The sequence below is a fragment of the Schistocerca piceifrons genome, chromosome X (assembly GCF_021461385.2).
Source record: "Schistocerca piceifrons isolate TAMUIC-IGC-003096 chromosome X, iqSchPice1.1, whole genome shotgun sequence".
NCBI lineage: Eukaryota > Metazoa > Arthropoda > Insecta > Orthoptera > Acrididae > Schistocerca > Schistocerca piceifrons.
This window is the reverse complement of record NC_060149.1, coordinates 85,521,892-85,535,783: the sequence shown is the minus strand read 5'-3', so window position 1 is coordinate 85,535,783 and position 13,892 is coordinate 85,521,892. Positions and strand designations below refer to the sequence as shown.

General features: G+C 36.8%; 1 protein-coding gene across 6 annotated transcripts in view; it reads right to left on the bottom strand.

Annotated features, from left to right (window-relative positions):
- LOC124722869 (forkhead box protein P1) overlaps positions 1 to 13,892 on the bottom strand; it is a 205,635-nt gene that overhangs the window by 98,820 nt on the left and 92,923 nt on the right. For all 6 annotated transcript variants that reach the window (XR_007006455.1, XM_047248001.1, XM_047248003.1 and 3 more), the window contains 2 exons: positions 13,387 to 13,463; positions 13,085 to 13,186 (listed from right to left, as the gene is read on the bottom strand). Coding sequence is in view for 5 of the 6 variants with exons in the window: in XM_047248001.1 (XP_047103957.1) it covers positions 13,085 to 13,186; positions 13,387 to 13,463 (179 nt within the window). In the remaining variant the exon portion in view is untranslated. The remainder of the gene's footprint in view (positions 1 to 13,084; positions 13,187 to 13,386; positions 13,464 to 13,892) is intronic.

Genomic DNA, 13,892 nt, shown 5'->3' with positions numbered 1-13,892 from the left:
GAGTGCCATTATGGAATCCTTGATTTGAAACCTGATTCTAAGAGCATAGTTGTGAGATGGAATATGTACTATTCAATTTACGTTAGCATATAGTAAAGTGTACAGAGAGCAAATGATGAGGTAGTGAAATGAGCATGAAGCAGAAAAAGCACCAGCAAATTGTGGAAATCGCCAAGCCTGGTTAGACACCAAGTAACCCCTTCCAAGTGCCACCTGAGACATAGGAACTGGTAGCCTAACAGGACATTAAGGACTCAGTCCTGAATTTTTATGTATGCATAATTCCAAATGAATTAGAATTCACCATTTTTGGTGTTTAAACAACTGCCAGAGAGATAAGCTGGGAACAGGTCAGAACACCTTCACCTTGTCCCAGAGTCAGAGAAGTGTTTATACTGTCCTGTACTTTTAGTAGCTTGTATGGGTAACGTATGTGCTTGGTGAAAAGTTGATCAGGAATGGTGAATTAACTGTTGATGAACTTCAGCATACCTCCATCTAGTGCAGTGATGTTTCTTATGCTTAGAATTATAGATACAAGATCATTTATCTTATTGTTACCTTATTACATGATCAGCGCTAATAAAGGGGGCAAAATCATGTTATAAGCTGGCACTGCTAGTTGACCACTTGGGTCAACAACTCACAGATTACAGGCATGCATGTCATTTGTAATTACAGTATAAAACCAAACATTTTTTACGTTGTCTGATGTATTTTCCATACAATAATCAAGCAACATTCTGAATACGGATGCTTTCATAATATGTTGAAATATGCAGAAATTAAATCTCTGTTCAAGAAAGAGCCAAAGGATATGTACAAAACTATCAGCCTATTTTTGTTCTTCCAATTCCGCTGAAACCATTGCAGAAAGTAGCTGCAAATGAAATTCAAAATTTTGTTGTAAAATATGTTATTATTATAAGTAGCCAAATTTTATCTGAGCAAGGAAAATCACTGAGGATTCAGGAAACAACTTTGCTGAAAAGATAAACAAAGAATGGAGTAACCCGACTTTCTAAATCATGGCTCACATATCTACAATGTGCTGTATGTATCTCAAAATTAGCTGGCCATTGTATATCTTCTAATTACTAACAACTGATACATCTTAACGTATAAAATAATTATTATAGCTTTCAGAACTCATAATCCCTGGCTCACAGGTTATAGAAGGATAATTTGTGGAAGGTTATAAAAGAGAGGCATGTTACCACTCACAACTCATGGTGAGAGGGATCCACTTGCAGTGAGGGCAAGGGGAGCTCCATTAAGAACATTGTGTGAAGTTGGCAGCTGAACATCTTGCAGAAGCCTTTTCGGATACTTAGGGTTCTTTCACTTACGTGCTCATACAGGGTGAGTCAGGAGGACAAGAACATGTTTTGAGAAATGATAGCATTAGCAATTCTGAACAAAGCACTTCACATGAACATATGCCCTATTCCAAATGAATACACTTAATGTACATTGTTGTTCATTTTCTGTATTATTCAAACAATGGCAATGTTTACAATGTACCACATTAGTGCAGAGCAAGTTGAGATGAACAGTTTGACACAAGACACTTGGAGTCCATCAAGTCAGAAAACTATCTCCAAATGGCCTACACAAAATACCTAAGCTACAGTACACACATGTTGTGCAAGATTTTCAATATTCTCACACTCTCTTCATGCAAGCTATTAGTCCTACATAAAAAGATTAATAGGACCTTTTTTGTCAGAAATTTAATGTCATTTAATTTGGTACTGCAACACATTTTTGCTGGAGGGTGCACTTTTTGAGTTATTAAAAAAAAACATACAAAAGTTTCTTGTTCAGAATTACTAACACCATCACGCCTCAAAGCATTTACCTCTCCTCCTGACTTCCTCTGTATATATACTCATCAATATTTGAGGGTAACAAGAAGACTGAATTCAGAATGAACTATGGCATTCACGAGTACAAGATAAGAAGTAAAAATAATATCCATGTTGACTATGCACCACTGTCTAGGCTTCAGAATGGAAGTTTATATCCTGGTGTGAAAGACTAAAATGGGATGCCAGTAGACTCAAGGCAAGAAATTGAAAATCACCAGACATTCCAAAACTAAGTAAAAGAATACGTCATTAGCCACTCCTACAATTTACCTGAATAGCTGGCATGGGTATAAATTCAACTTTAATATCTGCATTTAACAGATTTGGACTTTGTCAGTATACAGACAACTGAGTACAGTTACCTAAATGCTTAGTTTGGAGTATTAGATAACAACAACAGTTGTACGGGAATGAGCAGTGCATTTTTGCAAAGAAACTACACATCTACAAACAATTCCCATAATTATTAGTGTGACAAAATTAGTGTTAATCATAATTTAATACTTGTGTCCTTTAAAGAAGTGAGCTGCTAAAATCTGGAATGAAATAGTTACAAACAAGCCATCAGCAGTTCACCTACAGTATAAGTGAATACGTAAAGATGGCCCTATGGATACAGATATCCCTTTAACACTTGTGATTGCTGTGAACATGAACAAAAGAGTACTGTGAACAATGTGTAACCTAACATTACAGGAAATTTGAGACATAAAAGAAATATATTGATTTAAATTAATGCATCTACAATTATGTTACAACAAATTCAGACTACAGCCATACAACTGGAACTTCTGAAAGCTAATTTATCAATAAGAATACACCTGTCAGAGGTAAAAAACATTATCCAATGAATCATTAATAGTGAGGAATATTTCATGACAAGAAAAATGAATTTCAGATGTTCATTGCAAATTTACATAAAAAATTGTTAACACTATAATTCCAAATTGTGCTACATAGATTATACCCAAAAAGGCAAGAATACATATAAATGGTATATTGAAAAATAGATGCCAAACATATATGAAAGTTTCTGTCCAATAGCTAACTGCTCATTGAACACATTAGATACCATTACATGACACAGGAACGTAACAAATTTATAACAGGATAAAACAGTGAAATTCTTTGTCTAAAGTTATTGAAAGAATTACATAACTCAAGCTCAGAAAAGTTAAAGTGCTGACATGCATAGATGAAAGTTTTGTGTTAGAATTAAACAGCAATTAATCTGTCAGTCAAAATGTTCTTTTACATTGTATGCATATCATATTATGTATGAAAAATTTTTTTTCTTATTTTATAGAAGAAAATGAGTGCACAAAAATTATGTAAACAAAGCAGAAGATGCAAAAGACCAATGTGTGTTATATGGGAAAAATAAGGAATGTATTATAATGTTTATCATGACAGCTGCAGTATATTCATTTATATCTGGCAACATTTAAGAAAATGTATCAGAATTTACACTGAAATTTTCCTTTCACTTTGGGTATATTCATTCAGGTATACCATAGCAAATTCACATTAGCATTTTAGTTCAGAAACATAAGCATCCTAATAGGGCACATTCACATTCTGCTGGCTTTGTTTCTGTGTCATGTCATGAAGGAGTGAAAATCTTCAATGACTACCACCTATACTATTGATATGTACATGGTGCAATAGTTACAGAAAAACTTGATTACTTTTAAAATGATGATATGTGACCTCTGTGTTTTCTGGTTGCAAATACCACAATGAAAAATAATATTTACTATTCCTTTGAGATATGTACACATCTCAATTTTAAAACAAATAATACAGTTTATTGTGATCAGTTTATATCAGTTATTGTGATTCTAACCATCATTCAAAGTGTTACAAACATTTCTAGAGGTATAAAATACAAAGTATATGGTAATAATGAATGCATCAGTATTACTACGTGTGTTTAAAAGTCATTACAAAATTTTATCAGGCTGCAGTAAGATATTATGCTTTCCTTGAAAGAATGGGATAGAGAGAATAGTCATCAGCGAATTCAGAGTACTTATTTCATTAGTGGAATTACTACAGCCTAGGAAGAAATGTAATTCATTGGGAAATAGGTATAGCATTACATACCTTCATATAAAGTGTTCTTTGACACTTTTAGGGCATGCAGATTTTGAAAACTGATTGACGAAGCATTGAAAAATAATCATAAAAATTATGTACTGCTTGGGACACTATCATTTAGTCAGAAGAATATATTTCACAGACACTGAATACCAGATACTAAAAACCCTTCTTCAACTAATATTTTCCATTTCGTAGAGGATCATGAAGTTATAACAACTAAAGAAATGTAGAAATGAGTAAAGAACATTGTTCTGTATATTTTGGCTGTAAATGAAATATAGATTCTTGAATTAGTATTCTCAGTTTATGTTTAAAGTAACTTGTGTGCATGTCTTGTCTGATTCTACAAAATAAATTAAGCTAATGAAACCAAATACATCCTAGATTGACTACAAATTAATGGATATGATGATTTATCTCTTTCATCACTTTAGTATCCCAAGAAAAGAATCTTGATTACCCATTGTTAACATTGTAATTTTACCTGGTTAAGTTTGCATAATGACAATTAATGATGACTCCTATGCAAAAGTAGTTGATAAAAATATTCTGCATGGGTCACTAAGATCGCAACATTGTGGCTTTTTCCAATTTTGTTATTCCATTACATTTCTCTTTCTTCTGTTTACTTTGCAAAAGAACTGAGGGAGTATTCCTTATATCAAGAATGTTGGACTATTTATCACCACTACCAATAGGCAGTATAGTGTCACAATCACAAGGAGATACTCCTAGCAGTTATCAAAACAGAGTACTAATATCCAAAATTAATGCTATAGTACATATGTATATTAATTTTCATAAAATTCTGAACAATGTCTGTTGTGATAGTATTACACAAATATATGAGTTATAAATAATTCAACGCCAATTTATGGGGCAAATAATGTTCTAAAGTAAATATTACTGTCTTGACAATGAAGTTCTATCTTATATGATAAATTAAGGTAATGCACTGTGATTTCAGTACGAATAGTGCAGAAGAAGCCATACAACTCAGTGGATGACTTTTCTTTACAAACAATAATTACTTAAGGAATGTGAATAGTCTGGTGACATGCAATTTGAACTGCTGGGAGAAAAAATATTAGTCACCGGAACTTAATGAATAATTCCAATAACTTTTTAACAAAACACCATTTGGTGTTGTTAGAGAGTTTTGAGCAATTGTGGTATTTTTGTTCCACCGCAATTGTCTTACTTTCCCTGTGGGCATCTCTACAACTCCTCTCCCTTTCCCTACACATTAAATCTATTCTGGTGGTCAGTACTGGTACCTAAATACATCTGTCCTTGCAGAATTGTACACCGTGTACTTTCATAAGGTGCTGTATGTGAATGTTGAAGTACTATATATATATATATATATATATATATATATATATATATATATATATATATATATATATATATATATATATATATATTGGTGCAATTTTTATGCTTTACAGAACTCAAGAACTACTAGGGGGTATAAATAGGAAACACAAAATTATTCAAAGCTAAACTAGCTAAACAGGCTATGCTATTGTTCTTTAATGACTATAGTCACTTCTGGAAAAGAAAACTGTTTTCACCACTACAGTGAGAATTGAATATATATGTTTTACAACTATGATGTTCCATTTGCAAACAATTTTCTTTAGCATATTGCTGTAATGCTAATATTCAATACAGCTCCATTGTGAATCAGAGTATTTTTATCTTATCAGTTTTATCGGAGATGAGCTTATGCATGTTACACATAATTAAAATAATTAGTATTTGGCCACACTGCACAGTTACATAATGTGATGAAAATGTTGAACTGTGTGGTTGATGGCAAATAATAAGAATTCTGTGTAATGTGAGTTTATTCTGCACTACTACTATTTTTTTCCTTTATAAGAACAGATATATGATGTTTCCTGACAATTTTTTATTAACAGCTATATAGTGTTTGGGTTTAGCTTTACTGGCATCACACTATTTTTTTGTACTTGCAGTGATAAATTTCCTCATTTTCCAAGTCAAATGTCAATTTACAAAAAATGTTTAACACTAGTTTTCCCTTGATGTTGTGACTCTAAATAACTTGCTGCTGCATTTTTGGGAAATGATGAATTCCCTCTGTGGTTTAGTACATCTTTCTTTGGCAGCAACTAAACTCTTGTCTGGGAACTAAATTTTATAATGCTGGGGAGGGAAAGAAAACTAAAGAATAGAGAAGAAAAGAAACCTCAAAATAAATTATCTACACACATAGAAATCTCTTTCTGTCTCTAACAATTATTTCTGCTATGATTTTTTTATATAGTAAGGAAGGCTGTAATGGAGGAGAAGCAGCCAATTGGGCTTTTTATGGGTAATTTAGAATTAATTATTTTCTTTGTGTGGCTTTTTGGAACATTTTTGGAAATCTTACATTGAACAAAAGTTACAAATTGAAGACTAGTATCTCTTCTGGGTGTTTTTTGTAGATATTTGAAAAGCTCATGTGTACAAGAATTTTGAAATACGAGGGCGGTTCAGAAAGTAACCTCCGATTGGTCACAGTGCGGGTTGTGGGGGGAGTAGCGACGCCATCTGTGCGTTCACACACTCAACAGGTCAGTCGGCATCAAGCCGTGGTCGAGTGAACGTCGTACCTGCGCTAGTTTAGTTTTTGTGGCAGTTTGAAATGTGTGCTGCAATAGAAAACCCCGCCAAATGTGAAGTGCGTGCTGTCATAAGGTTTTTTACAGCCAAAGGATATTCTGCAGCAGCTATTCATCGTGAGCTTTGTGCCGTGAACGGACCAAGAGTTATGAGTGAAGGAGTTGTCCGTGAATGGGTACGTTTATTTAAAAGTGGATGAGAAAACGTTCATGATGAAGAGAGGAGTGGTAGACCATCATTGGTGACTGACGAACTCGTTCAGACAGTTGATGCAAAAGTTGGTTTTCCACAGATTTTTAAGACTCTCTTCTACGAGATAGTGACAGCAAGATTGGGTTACCGTAAGTTCTGTGCCCGATGGGTGCCCAAAATTCTTACCGACCACCACAAAACTCAAAGAATGGCCTCTGCATTAGACTTTCTGTCACGTTATGAGGACGAAGGAGAACCATTGTTAAACAGAATCGTGACCGGTGACGAAACCTGGATTAAGTACGTGAACCCTGAGACAAAAGAACAATCAAAGATGTGGGCACATTCAAATTCGCCTACCAAACCAAGAAAAGCCTCACAAGATTTTTCTGCCAGAAAACTGATGGCAACGGTGTTTTGGGATGCCAAAGGGGTGTTGTTGGTTGAATTCATGGAACGTGGTATGACCATTAATCAAGACGTGTACTGTGAAACAATAAAAAAGTTATGACGAGCTATACAGAACAAACGCCGTGGTATGCTGACTTCCGGTATCGTTTTTTTGCACGATAACGCCCGTTCTCACTCTGCTCGCAGAACAACGGCCCTTCTTGAGTCCTTCAAGTGGGACGTTATCAACCATCCACCTTACAGCCCAGACCTGGCGCCAAGTGATTATCACCTCTTCATGCATTTGAAGAAATGGCTCGGTTCACAGCGGTTTGATGACGACGAAGAGCTCAAAGATGCGGTCACAGGCTGGCTCCAGGCACAAGCGGGTGATTTTTATGCAGAAGGAATTTCAAAGCTTGTGAAGAGATACGATAAGTGCCTCAATCGCTATGGAGACTATGTAGAAAAATAGTGCAAAGATGTAGTTGTAAGATGTATATATTAAAATATTTTTATTTAACTTGGTGTATTTTTTTTAAATCAACCGGAGGTTACTTTCTGAACGGCCCTCGTATCTAAATTGATTTAATATTCTCAGAAAAGACAGTTTAGTTTCTGAAAGTATCTGTGAACTGACCAAGCAATCTATGCTTATAAAAATAAAAGCCTGGAGTCTCTAAATGACAAAATAGTGACAACAAGACTATTTTGTGATTTATCAAAAGTCTTTGACATTGTGAACAATCAAATACTATTACAGAAAGCAAATCTTTTTGGAATAAGTGGTTATCAAGTAGGTGGCTACAGTCATACCTCAAAGACAGGACACAAAAGACCATACTACGTTTATTCAAGTTTTGTGACTAGGCATTGTAGGCCTGTTTATTTCTTAAAATAGTCTGTGATGTGAGTCTGCTTCTGAGAAGGGTTGACATTTTTTCACTCAGCATTTCAAATTTTTCTTACAGCAATAATGTCATTGTAGGGAAACCCCCTCTGGGCCAAATAATGTTGTACAACTACTGACAACATCACTGTCTTCATCCCAATTTCACATTCACTGTCTTCCTCTTCCTTTTGTTATCAAGCAGCAGTCACAATTTCAGCATCACTCGTATACTGGAAGCCAGGTTCACATACAGTAATCTTCAGCCACTCATTCAAGTTTACTTCACTGACATCTTCAAAAGCATTTACACTAATTGCCAGATATGTTATTTGCACATTTGTTATTTCTTCATCACTGATACCTTGAAAATCACTTTCTTCTAGATCTGGAAGAATTTTCCTCCATTATCAAACTAATGAATGTGGCTTGGCTTCCTACCAGGCATCAGAAACCCCATATATGGCATCTAGAATTGTCAACTTCTTCCAGAACACCACCTAATCATTCTCATCAACTAGCATTCTCAAAAGACCAGCTCAGTAGCACCATATTACCAATGCAATTTTGCCATGGTCCACTGGTTGTATAATCACTGTCATGTTAAGAGGTAAAAACTTAATTATGTAGGCCCATCATCAGATACGAGAATCCTCTGATTTGGACATGAAGGGGCATTATCAAGCAATAGAACAGCCTCCTGTGGCAACCCTTTCTCTTCTAGAAAGCACCAAACTTGTGATACAAAATGTATGTGGAACCAGTTTTTGATAATTTCACTATTCATCTATGCTCCTTATGGTTGCAATAATGCACAGAGAGACCCTTAGCTGAGATATCATTGAATGCTGTTTTCTTTTTTATTTATTTTTCTTTTCTTTTTTATTTATTTTCCAATCACTGGTAGTTTCACTTTCTGGTTCCCAGAAGCATCAGCAATTCATAAAATTGTAATGCATTCTTTAGATGACTTATATCCATGAGTACAAAATTTGCTCTTAAAAGCAAGGGTTCTGGTTGGTAGAGGTTTCCAATACAGATCACTTTCATCTACATTCTAAAATCTGGTCTGGTGTGAAATTTTCTTCTTCTATAAATTTCTGGAACTCTGTTTGGAAGGAAACAGCTGTTGCAACATTTCAACTAGGCCACTCGCCTTACACAGTATGTTTGCAAATCCAGTGACACTGTTTGAATCTGGTTAGCCACCAGATGAGGCATTAAATTCTCCCCCTAACCCTCGAGCTTCATGAAAAAATTTAGCTTTTTCAGTACACATTGGACCTGAAACCATGACACCTTCTGCTTGTTTTTGGATAAACCATCACAGAACAGCAGCACATAATTCATCAAATTAAGATATCTTCATGCTTTTTTGTACAGATGTTCCAGGACGAAATAGCATTTCTTGACAAAATCCTGTATTTTCTGCTTGTTCTTTTTAATATCCTGAACAGTCTGTATTCCAATACCATAATCAGCATTTAGTTTTGCAGAAGTTTCCATCTTCTCAGATTTTTCAATTAATGCTGATTTTTACTTTTATGTCAGTACATGTTTCTTTCATTTCTCCATCATCTCTTTTACAAATCTATTTTAACTTGCTTCATTGACTGTTAAGCAATGACCTATATCAGAAAACTGAGTTTGTTTTTGGTTTACACAGAACAGGCTGGCTTATAACAATGGAAGTAGTACTCTGTTGTGAGGCAGCAGTTGTTTAAACCATGGAAGTGACACTTATTGTCACACGGCAGGTTGATTATTGCTGTTTGCTGGAGAAAAATATTGCACATCTTATGAAAGCAGACTACTATGAATACTTTCATTGTCTAATATCATATGGAATTATACTTTGAGTAAACCAATAATTAGCAAATAAAATATTCTTTGCCCAAGAACATGTTATGAGAATAATGAGTGGTGTTGACTGTAGATGTACAGTAGTTGTTGAAACACTTCCCAGTAACTCATAATTCTTACCACTGTTTCTCAATATAATTTTTGGTTATATGTCTCATTAATAAAAATACTGAGTTGCACAAAAGAAATAGTGAATACCACAAATACAACACAAACATGCACAAAGACTTTCACAGTGATTGTAAAACTCTGCCGATGGTGCAGAATGGTGTGGAGTACAACAGCACAAAAGTTTACAGTGCTGTCCCTCCAGAAATTTTTGACAAAAAGTCCACATTTATGGAGCCCCTGATGCAATTTCTTCAGGCAAGGCTATTTTACAGTTTGGAGGAGTTTCTTGGGAACAATGAGAAACCCTCCCAGAACTATAAAATCTGTGTGTGATGAAATGTAATCTAAGATTCAATAATTATATACATAGCAATGAAACAGACATAGTTCTTTTCAATGGTTTCCACTTATTTTTTAATTTCTACATCTGCTATATGGTGTAATATGGAGGTATGTATAATTTAATGTAATCTAATATTACTTTCATATCCTTTGTGACACTACCACCTGCATATTGGTTCCTTTAGAAGACTCCCACATTTTCAGATGAAAAAAAAGAAAAAAATGAATTGATACAGATTAAATGCTTGTGAGATCATCAAAGACAGATTGATGAACTAAGGAAGAAATAAACAAATAAATAAATACATTAATCTTATTTCTTAGTTTCTTCAGTACAAAACCTCCTTCACGGTAGATGTATACTGGATCAATTTTTATTACAGGCTATTGGCTTTTGGGAATGTTAAGATGATGAAAAGTACAGTATATCAGTGACACAGTGATCTGCTCTGTGTTTGTGTGTGTGTGTGTGTGTGTGTGTGTGTGTGTGTGTCTGTGTGTGCGTGTGTGCACCACTGTAATAATTTAGTTACATATGTAATTGTATACTTCATACCACCATTAATCATACACTCCTGGAAATGGAAAAAAGAACACATTGACACCGGTTTGTCAGACCCACCATACTTGCTCCGGACACTGCGAGAGGGCTGTACAAGCAATGATCACACGCACGGCACAGCGGACACACCAGGAACCGCGGTGTTGGCCGTCGAATGGCGCTAGCTGCGCAGCATTTGTGCACCGCCGCCGTCAGTGTCAGCCAGTTTGCCGTGGCATACGGAGCTCCATCGCAGTCTTTAACACTGGTAGCATGCCGCGACAGCGTGGACGTGAACCGTATGTGCAGTTGACGGACTTTGAGCGAGGGCGTATAGTGGGCATGCGGGAGGCCGGGTGGACGTACCGCCGAATTGCTCAACACGTGGGGCGTGAGGTCTCCACAGTACATCGATGTTGTCGCCAGTGGTCGGCGGAAGGTGCACGTGCCCGTCGACCTGGGACCGGACCGCAGCGACGCACGGATGCACGCCAAGACCGTAGGATCCTACACAGTGCCGTAGGGGACCGCACCGCCACTTCCCAGCAAATTAGGGACACTGTTGCTCCTGGGGTATCGGCGAGGACCATTCGCAACCGTCTCCATGAAGCTGGGCTACGGTCCCGCACACCGTTAGGCCGTCTTCCGCTCACGCCCCAACATCGTGCAGCCCGCCTCCAGTGGTGTCGCTACAGGCGTGAATGGAGGGACGAATGGAGACGTGTCGTCTTCAGCGATGAGAGTCGCTCCTGCCTTGGTGCCAATGATGGTCGTATACGTGTTTGGTGCCGTGCAGGTGAGCGCCACAATGAGGACTGCATACGACCGAGGCACACAGGGCCAACACCCGGCATCATGGTGTGGGGAGCGATCTCCTACACTGGCCGTACACCACTGGTGATCGTCGAGGGGACACTGAATAGTGCACGGTACATCCAAACCGTCATCGAACCCATCGTTCTACCATTCCTAGACCGGCAAGGGAACTTGCTGTTCCAACAGGACAATGCACGTCCGCATGTATCCCGTGCCACCCAACGTGCTCTAGAAGGTGTAAGTCAACTACCCTGGCCAGCAAGATCTCCGGATCTGTCCCCCATTGAGCATGTTTGGGACTGGATGAAGCGTCGTCTCACGCGGTCTGCACGTCCAGCACGAACGCTGGTCCAACTGAGGCGCCAGGTGGAAATGGCATGGCAAGCCGTTCCACAGGACTACATCCAGCATCTCTACGATCGTCTCCATGGGAGAATAGCAGCCTGCATTGCTGCGAAAGATGGATATACACTGTACTAGTGCCGACATTGTGCATGCTCTGTTGCCTGTGTCTATGTGCCTGTGGTTCTGTCAGTGTGATCATGTGATGTATCTGACCCCAGGAATGTGTCAATGAAGTTTTCCCTTCCTGGGACAATGAATTCACGGTGTTCTTATTTCAATTTCCAGGAGTGTATTTTTTAGCACATGTGTATAGGATTTTACACCCTCTTTTCTTAATATAGTACAACTTCACTTACTTAATGCGCTGATTGGAACTACATAAGACATTTCTCGAATCCTATGCTGCCATGTATATGGTGTAATGGACGATTAATGAAGGAAAGAAAAAAAGAAGCATAGGTAAGAGGCTGTGGTAAGTACTATTGATGATTCTACTTCACACACAAAATCAGACTGTGTTTTTTGTTCTACTAGTTTTCTACACATGAAAAAGCTCCTACAAATGGATGGAAGAAAGATGGCAATGAAGAAAAGATACAAGACATAACTCACTCACTCACACACACACTCACTCTCTCTCTCTCTCTCTCTCTCTCTCTCTCTCTCTCTCTCTCTCTCTCTCTCTCACACACACACACACACACACACACACACACACACACACACACACACACACTCACTCACATCACATCACATCACATACAGCAACGCTACTGGGATAAGGTATTAATACTACATAGTTAATATTTTCAGTAATTGCAATTACGTGATTATTAACGTATTGTTACCAATATTTGAACAAATGTTATATTCATTTAACCTGCAACAAAAGTGATAAACTTTCACAAAGAGGAACAGAGCAAATACACACACAGTTGCCGTTTTTTGAGTACTTAATGTTATAGTAAAAATGTGTTACTTTACCTTCCACGTTGCTGCATTACGACGAAAGTAGCAGAAAGTATTCTGAAACCAATTGTAGATCTCATTTAACGTAAGTTGTTTGTCTGGTGACTCAATGATGGACTGAAATAAGAAAATAGTAACATCAGACATTATTGAAGATTTTTTAAATTCTGTAAGTGACAATTTATTGAATGTCAATGGAAATTATTCACTTTATATTCAGGATTTTTAATAACTCATGCTAGTGGTTGGTTTACCTTTGTGATAGCAGATTTCTTTAAACTTCAGGAATCATACACAAAACAAAGTGTTAGACTTACCTGTCGTATTAACGATGCATATGTAAATGGAGGTCGCACATCAGCATTCTTGTAAAATTCTCTGTTTCTCTGAATTTCTGAAATATCAGAGTATAGAAAAGTTACCACCTTATCTGTACATGTTAAAATATAAGAGAATCTTAAGGGACATTGCCTGAGTTAGGTGGGTTTTTAAGAAAAGAAAAAAAAATTTGAGGTCTCTTAGATGCTACAGGACATTACAAGTTAACATCTCACAACTCAACATTCAAATGATGAAAAATGACAAATGGATCTATAACTCAACCCAATAATAATGATAATAATAATAATAATTGTTATTATTATTAGTTTTAGAAGTGTAGTATTGTTTGATTGTGATGTTCCACACACATAAATAAGTTTACTTTGGCATTGGAGGAAATGGAAATCTTGTGTATCTGTGACACACACAGGAGAACAAATCTTCACAATTTTGGTGTAAAGGACTTGGTGTCACAAATTTTGGACTGACATTAAGATACGTA